This window comes from Rhinatrema bivittatum, chromosome 15, assembly GCF_901001135.1.
Source record: "Rhinatrema bivittatum chromosome 15, aRhiBiv1.1, whole genome shotgun sequence".
Classification (NCBI taxonomy): Eukaryota; Metazoa; Chordata; class Amphibia; order Gymnophiona; family Rhinatrematidae; genus Rhinatrema; species Rhinatrema bivittatum.
Genome location: NC_042629.1, coordinates 73,044,663 through 73,063,207, shown reverse-complemented (window position 1 = coordinate 73,063,207; position 18,545 = coordinate 73,044,663). Strand labels below are relative to the sequence as shown.

Below are 18,545 nucleotides of genomic sequence, written 5' to 3'. Positions count from 1 at the left end.
TGATGCGCACCCAGCAAACCTTTTCCGACGGAAGGAAAGCTGTAGAACTAGGGGATCATGATATAAAACTCCAAGAGGGACGACTCGGGAAGAACGCCAGGAAATATTTCTTCATGGGAAGGGTGGCGGACACATGGAATGCCCCCTCCTGCATGAGGTGGTGAAGACACGGATAATAGAATTGAAAAGGGTGTAGATTAAACACAGAGGATCCCTAGTGGTTAAAGAATGAAAATGAAGAAAAGGGGCGACCTGCACAGAGCGGCAATTACTACCCTAATAAATAAATAGAAATAAAATAATCTTGCTGGGCAGACTGGATGGACCAGCCGGGTCCTTTCCTGATGTCATTTACTATGTTCCGATGTAGGCCTTCCCCCTTATTTGAATATGTTTGTACTTGATCACTGCTGTTAGGGGTTGGTTAGCTGAAATTATTTGTTTATTTGGTTTGACCTGGTAGCACCAAACTGTTTCTGATCTAGACTTGTATTTAATCAGGTCCTGATCCAGCTCAGTTGAGACTCACAGGCGAGGTTAGTGAAGTGCAGCTGTTTTGAGATGGAAGGTCACGTCTTTAACGCTATACTCGTGAAATGGTAGGCATGCTCTTGCAACTCTGATTAAGGTCCTTTGCGAGGACCGAGAGGTTGGATAACGTGAGGTATGCAACAAATTAATTGCTTTTTGATGAATGGCCTCTGATGTGCTGTGAGGAATTTCAGTTTTAGGTGTCCTTTGCAGTGAAGTACTGTAGTAACACCTTGCAAGTCTGACAGCAATATGTCTCTGCATCCTTTCGTCTTCTGTACAGGCATAAACAGTTTAAGCATCACTGGATGGAAATCACATGCTTAAAATCCCAAAGCCAGGAAGTTTTATGCATGTAAAACTCCGTGTGAGAGAAGATGGCAATGGCGTGCACACACACCCACACTCACTCCTTCCAACACACACACACACACACACATATACATATATTGGCCCAGTGGTTAGAACTCGTGCACCTACCCCAACACCATCTGGAACACAATTATAAATCCCTCAGACACATGGTGATTTCAATTGTGTGTTCGACCCGGCATTGGACAGGACATTAGGGTGCCCAGGAGTGGGGGATCTTGTGACAAGAGGTGTGTCCTATGTGTATAGCACATTAGGTCTAGTGGACATTTGGAGAATATTCCACCCAACGGATGTTGAATATACTCACATTTCGAGAACCCATGGAACAGGTTCTTGAATAGATTATTTTTTAATGAGGCATATTGATATTGCTGAGGTGATGCGAGTGGATACTGGGTCGCTGGAAATAACTGACCATGCACTGGTGACTTTGGATTTGCAGGAATTCTGTCCGATTATTGCTTCTAGGATCAGGAGATTTCCAAAATAGTTATATGGGGATGCTGGTTTTAGAACTTTTTCACTAAAAAAAAATGGGAAGAATATGTTCACAACATCGTAGAACATAAGTGCCAACACTGTTATATTGGGAAATCGCTAAAGTGGTACTGCAAGGGGAGATCATTGCTTTTGTTGTGGCTAAAAACAGGGCCCTGATTTCCCAAATTCAGCAACTTGAGGGACAGTTGAGAGAGCCTAAATTGATTTATGAAATGAAACCGATTAAACAAAATAGGGAAAAATTGGTCAGCACACAATATGTGCTAAATTCCATATTGCATCAGAAGGCACAGAAAACCCTTTGGTATTACGAAGCTAAGTGTTATCATTATGAGAAGAGGTCTGAGAGATTACTTGCTAATATGACCAAATCTTGGGGAGGGAAGAGAGAGATTTCTATGATGCGGACCTTACAAGGAAAATTGCTTAACTCTATTAATGATATTAGTGATATATTTCATGCTTATTATAAAACTTTGTATTCGGCTGAACGGGTCCTTGAGGCTTTTACGGCAGATTATTTGCCGTCTTCTGACCTTCCCCACTTGACAGACTCTCAGTTGGCATCACTTAATATGCCTATTCAAGCTCAAGAAATACTCAAGGCATACAACAGGCAAAATTACTCGAAACCCCTGGTCCCGATGGATATTCGTCGGAATTTTTTAAAATATTAGTAATAGTCACACAATTAGTGTTGCCTCTGAGTGCAGTATTTAAAGATATTGTTGATCGAGGGCACTCACCTTACTCCTCTAATTTGGCTTATAGTATTGTACTTCCCAAAGCTAATAAAGACCCTACCTTCCCAGTCTCTTATCGACCGATTTGTCTATTAAATTTTGATTATAAACTCTTAGCTAAAATCATGGCCAACAGACTGGCTAGAGTTCTGCCACATCTAATAAAGAATGATGAGGTGGGATTTGTTAAGAAAAGAAGTTCATCTCTAAATGTGTGTAAGATCCTGGCCTCACTGGAGACTTGCCAGTGGTGGGGAATTCCCTCGCTGCTGATCAGTTTTGATGCTGACAAGGCATTTGATTGGGTAAGTTGGATTTTTATGTTTATGGTATAGGTCAGGATGGGTATTGCAGGATATTTTCGTAAGGTCGTGGAAGTTCTTTATCATCATCCTTTGGCATCTGTGCTAGTCAATGGAATTCCCTCTGCCCCCATTGAGCTCCAAAGAGGTATCTCCACTTTTATTCCTTATTTCTTTGGCGCCTTTACTAAATAAGATCAGAGGGAATGACAACATTAAAGGGATCTCAATGAGGCCAGGGGAAATGGCACAATTTAAACTGCTTGCCTTCATGGATGATATCTTGGTCCGTCTCAGTGACATGCAAGCCTCTTGGGTGGTGCCATTAGCGGAGTCGGATGCCTTTGGTGAGGCGGCGGGGTTAAAATTGAATTTAGGTAAATCTCAGGTTTTGTTAACTAAACTGGAGCTCCACTTTGGGTGACGAAGGATTTTCCCATCCTGAGGGTGGAAGATTCATTACTGTACTTGGGTGTGTTGATTCATTGGGTTCCAGAGAAAGTGCAAGCTTTGAGTCTACGTGGAAGTGCACTTGTAATCAATTTAAAAAATGGACCTTCCGATATCCTTGGCCAGGAGAGTTTCATTGTATCAGATGATGATTCTCCCTAAGTGGTTATATTTGATGCAATTACTCCCTATTTATTGGACAAAGAAAGAACTTGCGGACATAAATAAACAAATGCGGCAGTTTCTTTGGAAAGGTTTGAAACCCCATTAAGCTTTCATAAAATTGAAGTGTCTTAAGATGCACGGTGGACTGGGTCTAGCTGATATTAAGATGTATAATATAGCCTGTAACTTGCGCCATATTGGCGATTGGATAATGGATTCTATATATTATATGCATTGATAATCAAAAAACTTAGAAACAAGCTATTAGAATTGTGCTATATTTTACATAAAACTAAACATGTGCTTCCAGTACATCTTCAGACTAGTGTGCTCATCCACCCTATTTTTCATGCTTAGCGATGGTTTTGCCACAAGATGGGCTTACATCGACAGGTTAATCATTATTTGCCTTTTTTAGGTAATAGAGATTTCAGTCCTGACATGCAGAATAAAATATTTAAGTGCCGGTATGATAAGGGCATTTAAACTGTGGGTCAGGTAGTTGATGATATGAATAATCTGCACTTTTTTCAAGCTTTACAAGAAGACTTTGCTCTTGACTCGAAGCATTTTTTTGCCTATTACAGTCAAGTCGCTGTCTTTGCCTGATCCTCACAACTATGCATGGGAACTTCTTTCAGATTTTCTTGACTTAGACGATCCAAGTTGGCATACGATTTCCTTTTGGTACAAATTACTCCGTAAGCAAAAACCCAACCAAAACTGGGGCATCTTAGTGGAGGGTTGGAATAGGGAATTGGGGACTAGGCTGACGTCAGCATATTATGTAGGGTACTTTGAGACTACAGTCTCTGTCTGTTAATATTACTCTCAAGGAACTTCAATTCAAGTTCCTTCATAGATTCTGTATTATTCCATCTAAGATAGCTTAAAGACTAGGAATAGTGAGTTCTGGGTGCTGTCTTAAGTGTGGGAAGGTAGATAGCACTTTGGGGCACCAGTTCTGGACATGTTCTGAAATCCACAGATTTTGGATGGCAGTCAAACGCTATCTTCGCAGGCTGAGTGGTATTACCTTTTCCCTGGTGGTTAATATATTTTTATGGGATGACATGAGAGTCATCACATTTCCTAGTAAATATGTTAAATGGTGGTGCAGAGTGACAATCTTGCTGGCTACGAAATGTATCCTGCAGAAATGGTCGTCCGCTGAACCTCCGACCTTGACACAATTGAGAAATGTTATACATCAAATGAGTCTATTGGATAAATATGTTGACAAAATTGAATTTTGTGAAATGATGGGAGTCCCATTTGAATTCGTCATCTCCTATTGCGAGGGGTTTGATTGTTAATGACCTGCCTCTTTGATTGTTCTCCACCATACAATCTTTGGTGTTAATATCTTGGCTTTGGGAAGTACTGGGGGAAGTTTGGCGTGTTTTTGTAATAAAAATGTTGTATCTTGCCTGAGTTAAGACAGATATACTAAATCAGGCTGTTGCTAACTAACTATTATGCAATGTTTCAATAAACAGACTCATACATAAACCCCTCCGACGCAGCCCAGCACATGCATAGCCCCCGTGTGACTGCAGCACGCACACATGCCCTGCAGCCACCCTCTCCCCCATCACACTGAGTGCATTAAGTCCCTTAATAATAACTTCTAGAGGTAAAAAAAAAAAAAATAGCCTTTGGAAATGTGTGTGCTCCATGGAATATAGCTTTCCAATCTTGTTTTTCTTTGAAATGAAAGTTCAATAAAGCACTCTTAGTTTAGCAAAAGTGATCCCTAACATCTGTTGAGTTTTTGAAAATGGCCAGCCTTTGCTTTTCTGCTGTCAGCTCTGCTTGATGGCTTCAGTAGGTCTCTAGTGACATTATTCAAGCACTAAGTACATTTTGGTGCTATTTGTATATATTGTTTTCTCACTTTATTTTTTTTTTTGTACGGTGTATAGCTATTTACATTGAGAGACAAAGCTTTGACTTGAAAAATGATGCACTGCCAGCAGTTGCAATTCCTGCATTAAATGACCTCCAAGAAATGTCATATTTTGTAGCTAATGAGACCAGCTTTTTTTTTTAAAGAATGGCCCCGTCCCCCCATTCAGAATTCTGTAGCCTAACTTTAACAGATACAAAGACACACACAGAAAGCATGTCATTAAAAGTACTCCAGTGTGGGCAGGAGGGGGGGCGTTAATTCTCCCTAAATCAAATGATCTACTGGGCAAACATAGGCATCGATATTGTGTTAGCAGTGGCCAGACCGGTGGCAACAGGATCTCGTTGGGTTCATACCGACCCTGGTGGTGATTAGCAGGATGAGAAGGTAACTGGGCAATTAGTGAGAGGGGGATGGGGGGAGTTTTGAGCACTGGTGTGGAACCATGAAACCCTATGGGATGAGACTTTAGTTGATGCGTCTTGTATGTACTCACGCCTTTTCTTTTTTACAGATGGCCAACGTAACCAAAGAGTATTGCTTAGAAATTGTTAATCAGTTTGAACCGTGTCCAGAGAATAAAAACCAGGGCGTCCTTGGGATCGATGGTAAGTTGCGGTATGTTTTCCATATGTTGTGAGAACATTTTTTTTTTTTTGGATTGGTGACAGCAGGCTAGAATAATGAATAATCACTAATAATTATATTTCCTTGAAGGCACAGGGCAGGATAGCGCTGACTAAAGATTAGGTGTGAGTATTACTGGATAGTGCTTGGTACCTTTTTAAGGACGGTATGATCATTTCACAAGTAACAGTATTTAATTTAAATCCCTATGGACAAAATAGTGGTAGCATTATGAAAACAAATTAGGTGCTATTTTCCATTCCTTGTTTCTGTAGATTAAGATATACAGTACTTTTGTGCTGCCATGGGTGACGTCTGTTCTCGATAGCACACTGTGTTCAGTGTCGACTCTGAAAAGCTGCCAAGATTCTGACGGCAGTCGAAGAGGACATTTTCTGCAGGAAAAGTGGGACATACTTAAACCCGTTCTTTGAAATGGGTGCTGACAGTATATTTCAGATGATCAGAGTAAAAATAATTCCCAGTTTTCTGAACCAAAAAGCAGAATATTCCCTCGTTGTTACCCCTAGCTATACAGTCTAAGAGCAAATGAGGTGAAAATGCTTATTTATTTTTAGCAAGTTTGGCATGCTGGGGGACCCCTTCAGTAACCATTCTGTATGGTTATACCATATTGGTGGGGAATGTTCCCCACATCCTCTTCCTGCCCCTGACATCTGCTCTGTGTTTATGCGATGCAGGTGAATGCATCACTCAGTCCCAGCATGTTTGCAGGAGCATAAAAGCATCCACTTCTCTGGTGAAACGAGCTAGGATTTATTCCTGTGATAGAAATTCTCCCAATTTGTATGGTGGAATGGTTAAAAAAAACCCAAAACAGAATTGTATCTTCCTCATATTAGTAGTTTTTTTTTACTTCTAAATCTACTGAGCTTTTATGCAAGAAATCTTTTGCATATTTACATCTAAAATGCCTACATGTTTGTCTGTTGGGCAAACTTCTGTGGTATTATGGAGCCACATTGGACCCCACATTATATCCTGCCCCCCCTGGTTGTGAAATTTCTATCCTGTGCTTACAGGTGATGGAAGAGCCTCTTTTAGTGCCTTTCTGTAGATCTAAAATGCATTGCACTATTTCGAGCCAAGACTGACTATGGGAGAACTTATGGATTAAGCCTTTTTCTCGAAGACGCACAATGGGGAAAAACCCTCTCATACATCCAGCCCAGAATATGGAGATGTAAAATAGCAAAATATTTATAATGCACCTCACCACCAATGTGCCCAAGGCACAGGAAAACGAAAATACAAAGAAGTACAATAATATAAAAGAATTAGTAATGGAGTGTACACAAGAATATGGTGGAATGCCCTGGTGAAACAGAAGACATTATTTTAGCCCTACATTTCTTTCTGCTTTTCAACGTGGGTGTCTTGGTTTTGACCATGGACATGAATAGCTTTGTAGACAGAGAGCACGGGGACACAGCAGAGCTTCTGGACATGGGAGCCCTATTTTCAGGCTATTTAGGGGTATAAGGGGTCCATATTCAGCCATGGAACGGCTAGTTAGCAGGATATTCCTATCTGACTAACTTAACCAGGATATTCAGCAGCGCAACCACCCTGCTGGATATATCCGGCTATCTTAAAGTTATCCGGATAAATATATCCGGCTAACTTTAGGACAGCCCTAGGGCACAACCAGAGTTAGCCGCATAACTTATGCAGCTAACTCTGGCCTGCCCTGTGATGCCTGCCGCCCGACCTGGAGCACCCCACATTATGCGTTTAGAGTTTAGCCGCATTCGGCTTCAAATATTGCCACTTCCGAATATGTGCCTCAGAATTCCCAGGGAAATGAAGAATTCGTGGCTTCTTAAGACAAATCTTCTTCCCTCTCCTGATGTACCACTGGTAGAAGGAGATACAACTATTTGGCAGAGAACTAAAAAAATATATATTTCCTGGGAGCAACAAATCTTGTGTTTTATATTCAGCAGTTTAGAGACTGCTCATGTGACTGACATAGGTAGATGATAAAGTTGCCGACTGTTTCGTCCCATTTTGTGAAATGGGCAGGCATGGATTCGCATTGTTCACTGTGTAATTGCTGCTGCTATGTTGAGTCTTCCATATTGAACGGGATTTACAAATTCAAATGGAGATTCATTCCCTGCTCAGGTTGAGTTTTGTTTTTTTTTTCTCTCCTTTGCTTGTGTTTGTGGAAAACCGATTAAACTTTAGCCATCAAGATTCTCTTTTTTTCAGTGAATCTCGGTAAAATGAGTTTCTGCTTGTGCCAGGACCGGGTAGTTGTACTGTAGACGTGTGATGGATTGATTTATTTAAGAAGCGCTCTCTCCTTTGTCAGAAAGACATTTTGGATGCACTGGAACTCGTAGTTAGACTCGCACAGGGCTCGTTCCAAAGGTTATAGATTCTTTCCAGCAAACCTGCGGGTGCCATTGAGCAAACTCGACTTCTTTTCACAGTGTTGATCACAAGTGAGCCCACTGGTTGCCGCAGAAATCTTCAGCCTTGTAGCATCCTGCATGATAGTGAGCGAGGGATCCTGTGGCAAATGGGACCCCAAGTGTAGATCAAGAGGGGGGTTCCACCTGCCAGGCCATGCTGCGTATTTATTCCAGATCTTGGGTGCTGTGCGCATTCAGTGGATCCAACACCAGCTTGACCCATTTTGATGGTTAATAAATATATTCCTACATAAACAGAGGTGGTGGAACGTAGACCCAGTGGAAATATGCAAAGCAGAAACCATGAGAGGTCGTAGTTTTTATGCTGGCCCCTGAAATTAGCCTTTCTGTCATTGAGCTTGATACTCTCTTTATCTTGTGTGCTTAAAAAAGAAATAGAAGGGCATTGTGGCTCTTCTAAAATGTGCACCACTCCGAGGAGTGTGGCTGCTAGGGCTTGGAAGTCTTATCACCGCCCCAAGGGTTGCACCACTTGGGGTGCGCAGGCAGGCAGGGAGACTGGAGTCACATCCCAATTCAACAGTTCATGCAATTGACTTTTCCTTGTACAATCTCTGAAGTTCTTTGTTTTCCTGCCACGCTTTTCCCATCCATGTTTCCTACCTAATCCAGTGTTTTGATTTTCATGGTTTAAGAGCATTTGCCCTTACAAGGTCACGGCATTAATTGGAATAATGGCAGAATGCTGTTTTGGAAAACAGCTTGCATCCAGCTACAGCTCGGTCTTGGTTTGTGTTTCATAAGTCACAGAGTCTCTAGCTCCTGTCATTTAGCAGGACAACCTAACATGCATTAAAATTGCAATTAGAGGCAACCAGTGTAGACCGTGCAGTCCACTGGTGCATGTCTCTTCATTAATACTTCACTGCCCTCAAGATGAAACTGTAATATTCCTAGCGGTGGGTGGAAGGGGGTGTTGCTTAAGTAACCTGACCTGGTACAGACAGCCTCGCATTTATTATTTCGGTGAAAATGTCTCTCGCTGTCTTTTCAGAATTCTACTCATAATGTTGATTCATGATCTTTGTCTTTACCATCTGCACAGGGATGGAAATAGAAACAATGGGGGACAATGAGTTTAGACCTTATGGTTAGTTAAGTCTCCTTTTAATCAAGCTGGGAGAAGAGGGAAGACATTCAGATTGACACCACACCTTCCATATATCTTCAGGTCCCAGTTGTAGTGGGAAAGTAGAGATGTGGGATCAAACATGGAATGGGTGTGGGACGGGGAACAGGAGGGCAGCATCCACCTGACATTATTTAATGAGCCGACACACTCTACCACAGAAATAGCTGGAAGAGAAGGTACATGTAAGAAGAAAAGGGTTGACTGTTTAGAGGGATTAAGTGACTTGTTCAAGGCCATATGGACCTTGAACCATGAACTGTTACTATTAACCTGTATCACTAACACAGTTTATTAATATAATTTAGTCTGGGCTGAACTGCTTGAAGGTTTCCTGGGTCAATCCAATGGGTAATCGCCATTAAAAACTACAAGCCTTTGAATGGATGAACTGGCATATTTAAAGACTTACCCAGCTAAATTCCAGCTAGATAATGAGTTATCTGCCTAGAATAGAATTTAGCCGCAGGAGTTGGGGATGTTGTGACCTTGCTGCTGAATATACCCTGCTGTTTAATCAGATATGTTTATCTGGCTCACTAGCTGAGCCGCTCAGCGGCTGCATATTGCCCCCTACAAATCTAGTTTGTATTTTCTCTGCCTAGAATTATCCAAGCTCATTACAATTCAGACCTGCCTCTCTAATGACTCTTTAAAGTAGTAATGAATGACCTTGTTCAGGGTCTGCAATCTTGTTACCTTGCTCACCTTCCATTACTCCAACAATTATCATACTCAAGTTGAGGAGGGAACGGGTTAAAAATTATTTTAAATATTAGCATAATTAGAAAATACTAAGAAAAAAAAGGAGCTTGCCAAAAGCATTATTCCAAAGGGCATGAAATGTTTTCAGCTAATCAGAATTCAAGACTGATGGTCCAGGACCCTTTTATAATTTAGTATTCTGTCATTTCCGTCATGATGTCTCATAGTCTAGATGGTTTTGAAGGAGAGGCATTGTTGGTTGTTTTAAGTCGCCTCTCAAATGCTGCGATTCACTGGAATTCCTGATGGTTACATTTCATAATGTGACCTTCCATATATATTTTTTGGCTTAGTCCAATCTGTACTGCCGCTGATCTAATTAATTGTAAAATTTGTTTGCCCCCCCTGTGAATGTGTTAGGTTGCCTGCTTAGTGTTATCTATCACGGTAATTAAATTGTCTGGCTAATGTTACACTAAAGCCATCCCTTCTCCCTGGGGATGGACAAGCAGTGTGCAATTGACAGCTTAACTCCCACAGTCTTATTTATTTATTTATTTTATTTATTTAAACATTTTTATATACCGACATTCATCCAGGATATCACATCGGTTCACAGTGTAACGCAAACATACGCCATGCATGGCGCTTTACATTGAACAAATAAAACATGTTAACAAGGGAATAAAGGGGTAAGAGAACATGGGATAAATTGCATTAAATATTAAACAAGAATTGCAATTATATACATATGTACAATGTTGAGAGACTGAAAGAAAAGGGATTTAGGAATACTAGGGGGGGAGGGGGGAGTGGAGAGCAGAAGGGGGAGAAAGGGGAGTAGGGGGGCGGAAAGAAGAAGGATGGGGCAAAAGCGGGGTACCGAAAGGGGGGCCGTGGAAAGGAAGAGAGGAGATTAGGTGTATGCTTTGGCAAATAGCCAGGTCTTAAGCTTCCGCTTGAAGGATTTCAGGCATTCCTCTTGCCGTAGTTCAACTGGCATTGTGTTCCAAAGGGTCGGCCCGGCGATGGATAGTGCACGGGCTCTTGTGGAGGTTAGTTTGTGGAGTTTGGGAGAGGGGATAGGCATGGTTGCGAGATGTGCATGTCTGGTAGGCTTATTAGACTGGTGTAAGCGGAAGGATTCATTGAACCAGTTCATTTCAGGATGGTATAAAGCCTTGTGGATGAGAGAGAGCGCCTTATATTGTATACGGGATGCTATTGGGAGCCAATGTAGATCTTTTAGAACAGGTGTAATATGGTCATGTTTGCGTAGGTTGGTCAAGATTCGGGCTGTTGTGTTTTGCAGAATTTGAATGGGATGAATGGCGTTGTTAGGAAGGCCGAGGAGCAGGGAGTTGCAGTAGTCAGTTTTGGCAAAGATAGTGGTTTGAAGCACTGTCCGGAAATCAGGGGCATGCAGTAAGGGTTTAAGTTTTTTCAGAGTATGGAGTTTAAAGAAACCATCTTTAAGTATATTGTTGATAAATTTCTTCAGTGTAAAGTGCTCATCGAGGATGATTCCCAGATCACGGACTTGTTGGGAAAATTTGAACTGTGATAGAGGGGGGAGGATCGAGTGGTTGGGGGGTGAGATGAGCATGATTTCAGTTTTAGTTGTGTTAAGGGCTAGGTGGATGGAAGAAAGGAGATTGTTTATGGATTGGAGGGTATCATTCCAGAAATCCATGGTTTTCGAAAGGGAGTCAGTGATGGGTATGAGCAGCTGAACATCATCAGCGTATATGTAATGGGGGAGATTTAGGCTAGAAAGGAAGTAGCAGAGGGGAAGGATGTAAATATTGAAGAGGGTAGAGGAGAGGGATGATCCCTGAGGGACACCTTGATTAAGGGGGATGGCATTGGATACATGATTGCCTAGCTGAATTTTGTAGTCTCTGTTGCTGAGGTAGGATTTGAACCAGTTGTGGGCAACACCTGTAATGCCTATTTCAGTTAATCGCTGTAGAAGAATGGGATGGCTGACGGTGTCAAATGCGGATGAGATGTCAAGGAAGGCAAGTATGTATGATTGTCCTTTCTCAAATCCTTTAATAATATGGTCAGTCAGGGAAAGTAATAGAGTCTCCGTGCTGTGAGTCTTCCCCTAGCCCCACTCCAGAGCTTCAGCTTGGTGGCATGGCTGCACCTTTCTCCACCCATTTGGCATAGGGGAGTATCAACTTCTCCTGCAGCCTTTTTCTGGGTACCAGAACAGTGTACACGCGGCAACAGGCAAGTGGTGGACCGGCTTTTCTGCTCCCAGGAAAATCATAGTTCCTCTTTTCTTCAGATCCCTTGAGGTGCTAAACCACCCCAGGCTCCTCCATTACGTTTTAAACTCCTTATGTAGTTGTACATTTGCATACTCTTTTTTTTTTTTTTTTTTTTAAAGTTGTGGGTATGTGAGTGGCTTGCTTTATAGCACACGTACATTTCTGGTTTTCCTTTTCTGCTTAATTCTGCTCTTTTCCCAGGAATAGGATGATGGGGATGGGAGGGTATGGGGCAGATATTCGGTTATACCTGACTTGTTCTGTTCTAGATAAGTAATCTGCCAAAATGATTTACAGCTGCATCTGGAGTCAAAATCACCCTGACCTAAATTTCCATAAGACACGGTGACAATTTTGGTTGCTCTAAGGATTAGTGGAAAAGTCTAACAGTTCAGCAGGCCTCATGTCGGCAGGATGCTTGAGAAGATCAGAGAATATTCTCAGATGCTTGCTGTCCACCATGAATCATATCCCAGCTCAAAAGCAAGGTGTCTTAGAGTCCTTTACTTCATATATTTCTCTTTCCAGCTCATGCTGTGACATAATTGATCCGGCTGTTAATGAGTTGACAGAAGCGAACAGAGAAATAAACTGAGGAAATGGGAAAGCTTTATTTCACTTGGGAGCTGCCTTGTTTATTGGACAGCGAGAGTGATTATGATTATAAAAGCATGTCTTAGGCCAAGCCAAAATATTTGGAAGGGCAGCCCTTCTATAGCGATGCGTATGCTGTGAAAGGCGTCGTTAAGTTAATGAGCGACTGCAATAGAAGTTTGGCAGAATGCAGTGTATGTTGAAGCAATAAACTACCGAAATGGGGTGCATTTTATTTAAATGTAAAATTTAACATTCACGGGTGAAACAATCAACATTCAATCAAATATTGAGTTTTGTAAAGTTATATACAGACACTTCCTCACAAAGCCAGAAACTTAATCCAGAGCAACTAATAGTTTTGTTCTGCCGCAGAAGCGAGAAGATTTGTTGATTTAATGTTAATGAATAGATTCTAACCGAGATGTCTGAACGATGATAGAGTTATGACAATATGTATAGAAGGGGCCTGCTCCACAACACAGGGTTTTAGATAACTATTACAATTATGTTTTCTTCAGCTTCAAAGTGGCCTTGAAATTATTGGCAGCCAGCCCCATGGATATTCAAAGTAGGTTAAAACCAGTCAAATGTAGCTGTCCCTTACTCACGTCTAAGGGTGTTGAACTTACTGGTAAACTGCTGTGGGCAGTAGTAATTCTCGATGGCAACTTCTTAGTTGAAATAATAACTCCAAAGAATAGCTCGTGCCTGCCTGACACTGTTTCCATGCTTTGAGTAAGCTCACATTGGGGGAGCTATGGGATTATGAAAATAGATTAATTTAGAGACATTCAAGATTTTAATTGCACAAAAAAAAAACCAAAAATTAAGCAAATATGATTTAACACTACATAAAGTAAAAATGGTACTGGTGCAGAATTTGAGTTATAACCCAGTAAATGGTTATCATCCATAAATAAAGTACCGGACACCAGAGCTTGCTATTTATTAGTTTATTTCCCCGTATGGTGGTTAGTTGTCAGGAAAACCTGCGGAAGTTTGGAAACGGGGCAACCTTTTTGTCCAAGGATTTGGTTTCCTGCAAATGAAAGAGTCCCATGGAACAATTCTATTTATGATGTAAAAGCGTTTCTTACCTGCTCATTCCAGCATTCCCAGCAGGCTACATAAAAGCATTCTCAATTAATAATAAACCAATTACATGGCCTCTTTAAATAAATCCCCAGCATGCTGACATTTTCAGACTCATTTCTACAGACTGGCCAGGCCTGGTATTGTGCAGGTAGGGAACTTGTGTAGAACGCAATGCTATGCACTTTTGCCAGGCTTTTAGTAGAAGATTTTTTGTTTGTATGATTTTTTTCTGTCGAAATTTATTCTCCATTCCAGAAGTTGTCAGAAATGAAAGCCTTGGCCAATGGATGACTCCGTTTTCAAAGTCTGTGCAAGAGAAAATGGCTTACAGGCTTTTTTTTTGTATTTATTTATTAATTTTGTGTCCTGTCCTTAAATCTGGCTTTACGATTGCTCTCTCCTGGTGATGCCTTGTACAGAGGCAGAGGGATGAAGTTGTGACTTCCGGTTTGTGCCGCAGTGCTCGCCACGCTGCTCTGTCATCACAGCTGTTGAATCGTGACAAAAAACGCGCAAAACCCACAAATGTGACATTAAAAAAATTGACCCTTGAGAAAAGAGTTAGAGGTAGGCCATGCGCCTGATGCTTTAATTTATCATCTGGATTTAACAGAGAGAAGAATACATCGGACTTTGCTCCTGCTTTTCCTCTTAAATTCTCTTGCTGTGGGCAGCTGCATTTGACTGGTTTTAACTACTTTGCATATCCATGGGGCTGGCTGCCAATAATTTTAAGGCCACTTTGAAGCTGAAGAAAACATAGTCAGTACTTTAATTTTAAAAGTTACATTCTGCACTCCTGCCTTTTCACGGAGGGCTAAGTAATTTAGCTTTACTGAAGAAAAGTTTCTAATCTAGTCCAAAGAAAGATCTCTTTAGAGTGGAAGACTATTTTGTCTGTTAAGGTTGGCCTTCACAGAGATGGTTTGAATGGTTACTGCATAGCATTAGGGCAGAAATGCAATGGAAAGCATGATTAAAATGGTAACAGATCTGTAAAGCATTTTGGGATTCGCTCTCTCTGCTTCCCTCAGCTGTTTTCTAAGAATACGAGAAATTATTTGGGCAGGAGAATTTGAGGGGGGGGGGGGGGGGCAGCTGAGCTGAGGACCAGGAGAAAGGGGTCTGCTTCGAACATGGCAGAAGGGCCCTTGCAGTAATCCATTGCCGTGTTCTTCCTCACCATATTCAAAATTCTTTGCTCTCAATACAAAAATGCCATAGCAAGAGAAATTCGAGGGCAGAGGAGTCTCGATATGAAGCTGGAGGGGAGGCTAAGAGGAAATATGAGGAAATGCTTCTTTACACATTGGCTGAAGGGAAGGTCTACCAGTGGAGGCGGTGGAAACCAGTCTTACGACAGAATTTAAGCATTCTTGGGATATATAGAGAAGGTAATGTTGAGGACAGGGTTAAAAGTTTGGGTAAAATCCATGGAGAGAGGGAGAGGCCTGGGTGTCTTAAGTGTGGGAGCTTGAATGCTCATCTACCCTGGATGGTAGGAGGACCAAGGAGGGAAAATGACGAAGCTGACTTTGATAGGAAGCAGTATCCTGCAGGTGGTCAAGCTTGTACAGCTGATAGCTGGAATTGAGCAGTGTAGACGGGAACAAATGGAGAAATTGGGAAGCCAATTGCTCCCTATCTACAGTCATCTATTATGTTGTTATGGTATTAATTTGAAGGACAAGGTAGGAAAAGAAATGCGTGCTGCTGCCAGGAGAATATTCTGCTTGGCATTAACAATGTGCTAGATGTATTACATAGCTGGAGGCCCTACTGTGCCCTACTGATAAAGACCTCCCCAGTCACTAACTGGTGAGAAATCTTAAAGGGAGCTGTAAACAGCCCATGAATGACAGCAAAGGAAAATACATCAGAAAGCCTGAGTTTAATTACAGAGCTTTGTTCTGGTGGGCACCAGAGACTAATAGACCCCAAAAAAAAGAAAATCACTTTAGTGCCATGCATTAGATTAACAAATTTTTGCAGCAATATTTCAGCCTACAATGCAGTTTCTTGGTTATGCAGTGATAGTGTGTAATGTGGCATGTCCTTTGAAGGAGCAAATATCTTCTTTTGTAAAGCTCTTTCTTTCCTTCTCTCTGAACTATTGAGCGATTTTCAGCTCCACTGGTCTCCTCCTCCTGTTGGGCCCCTATCGAACAGAACAGGGTTCCCAACAGGGCCTTCCACTGACTTAGTTCCGTTGTCAACTTAAGAACTCTGTTAGACAAGGTCAACAAACCGCCAGCGGGTGACAACTTTCTTATTCGACTAACCCAACAGAGCTTCTGACCAGCTTTAGAGTTGTGGGTTTTTGGGGGGGGGGGGGGGTATTTTTTTTTACTAGAGGACGGGAAGAATTTCAAATGAATGCTAATTCAGAATGCAATTGCTTCCCAACAGGATTTACGAACTACACGCGGAGTCCAGCGGGGGACATTTTCAACCCAGAGCACTACCAGATCAACCAGGACATGTCCCTCCCACTGTGTAACTATTACATTGCGTCCTCCCACAATACCTATCTGATGGGTGACCAGCTGATGTCCCAGTCCAGGGTAGACATGTACGCTTGGGTGCTGCAGGCGGGCTGTCGCTGCGTGGAAGGTAAGAGCGCAGGATGATCGCTCAGACTTCTTGGCATCTGTCGAGCGCAAATTTATTCTAAACGTTCTTATCTGTTATTTATGAAGGTTCTTCCAGCAGTGATGGGAGGACAGATTGACCTGAATAGATAAGAAAGATTTAAGCAAGAAGGGGAGGGTGATTAAGCATGTACGTAACTCTTAAGATTTTAATGATATACTAAAACACACAGGTCCAATTTCAGCTGCCAGCTGGCTAGCAAACTTAGTACCTGATTCACTAAGGGGTTTTTTTCTCATAGACACAAAATGGGAGAAAAGCCTTAATGAATCTGGCCTTTAGCTGGATAAACGTATCCGGCAAACTTTGCTGGAATATACCCTGCTATGTCAAAGTTTGCCGGATAAGTTTATCTGGATAGACTTAGGGCCACTGTCCGGCATGTAGCATTTAAAATACTGTTGCGTGCATATCTTGCGGACTTGGGAGAGAGAGAGAGAAAGAGCCCGAGTGAGCCATCGGTGGTTCCAAATCACATTCAATGGAGAGATTGACGACTTCCCTTACGCTTCTACACTTTCTGGTAAATTTTAAAAGGAACGTGTGTACTGCAGCGCAAGCAAAATAAAAATAAGTACGCGTGTAGCATTTAAAATAAACTTGCAGACTCAGGGGAGAGAGAGCGCGAGGCTCTGTACAGGGTCAGTCTGACACTATCTATGTAGGTTCCACCGTAGAGGGGCACTTTGAATAGAGGTGGGTTGGGTTTAGGAGGGGTGGTGTTAGACATATTCAGAGGTATTCATAGTAACATTGACATCAGTAAAGAATTATGGCCCTTATAAATGATGAAAAGGAGTAGATTTGTAACACCACCTCTCCTAAACCCTACCCACCTCCCGAAAACCCATTCACATTCAAAGTGCCCCTCTACGGTGGTACCTGTATAGCGAATGTCAGACTGACCCTATACAGAGGCTTCTGCCCTCTCTCTCTCTCCCCCGAGTGCAAGTTTTGCACGCAACAGTATTTTAAATGATGCACGCATACTTATTTTTTTCTTGTGCTGCAGTACGCACATTCCTTTTAAAATTTACCAGAAAGTATAGAAGCGTAAGGGAAGTCGTCTTAATCTCTCCATTGAATGTGATTTGGAGCCACTAATGAGCGTAAACCATCAAAGCAGTCTTTGTTGATAAAAACCCATAAAACTTAACTTTTGGGTTGCCTGAATTTGTAGACATGCTGGCTCTCCCTCTTTAAGAGGAATCTTCCTTTGATTTGTCTCAAAATAAAATATGCTTTTTCCCACTTCTTCCTTCTTAAAATGACCCCACTACAAAGTCTAAAAATAAAAATGTTTGCTTTAGGCTTCTTGGGTATTTTGATCATTTTCTGATGCTCTGTTTGACAATCATTTACCATTGGAGGATCAATGAAATGGGGAGAGGCGGGTGAATGCCCATAATGCCTTGCGTTACATTGCTCAGAGTGGTAGACCTGCTTTTGGGAATGGGGGGTACAGGAGGGGCGTCCCTGGCAGCTTCCTCTTGCTCTTTTGAGCTTCCAGCTCAGTCAGAATCGGCCCTTTACAGTACCCTGATCCTGCAGGGCAGGAGCCGAATCTGGGATCTGAGCCGGCAACACACCCCTCTGTCATCCTGGTTGTCTGAGGGAAATCAGAACGTCAAGTCCTTGCAGGCATTAGGATAAAACTAGAATTGAGCAAATATATATTCTAACTCCTCCCCTCCATCCCCCAAAATTGAAGCTAACTGGTAATGCACCATGAAGCCCATATTCCTAATTCTCAGATTTGCCATGCACTGTGCCCTAATACTGTGTCTTCTCATGGCTCATGAATGGATTGTCATAAATTGGATTCACCTGGTGAGTTGCTACCATTGGCTTCAATCTTTACTGTGTTCCATGAATCAAAAGAGAAGCCGGTAACAGGAGGCCGATCCACGTCTATTTCCAGGTGCTTGAATGTAGCTGATTTTGCAATGTGCTTTGGTGCAGGGCATTATAATCCATTGCTGTCTCTTCTTGCAGTTCCAGATACGGGCACAATATTCTC

At 42.0% G+C, this 18,545-nt stretch overlaps 1 protein-coding gene across 9 annotated transcripts in view; it reads left to right on the top strand.

Moving 5' to 3' along the window:
• The window catches only part of PLCH2 (phospholipase C eta 2), a 340,028-nt gene that overhangs the window by 259,381 nt on the left and 62,102 nt on the right, over positions 1-18,545 (top strand). For all 9 annotated transcript variants that reach the window (XM_029579065.1, XM_029579069.1, XM_029579064.1 and 6 more), the window contains 2 exons: positions 5,494-5,587; positions 16,283-16,486. In XM_029579065.1, coding sequence (XP_029434925.1) covers positions 5,494-5,587; positions 16,283-16,486 — 298 coding nt within the window. The remainder of the gene's footprint in view (positions 1-5,493; positions 5,588-16,282; positions 16,487-18,545) is intronic.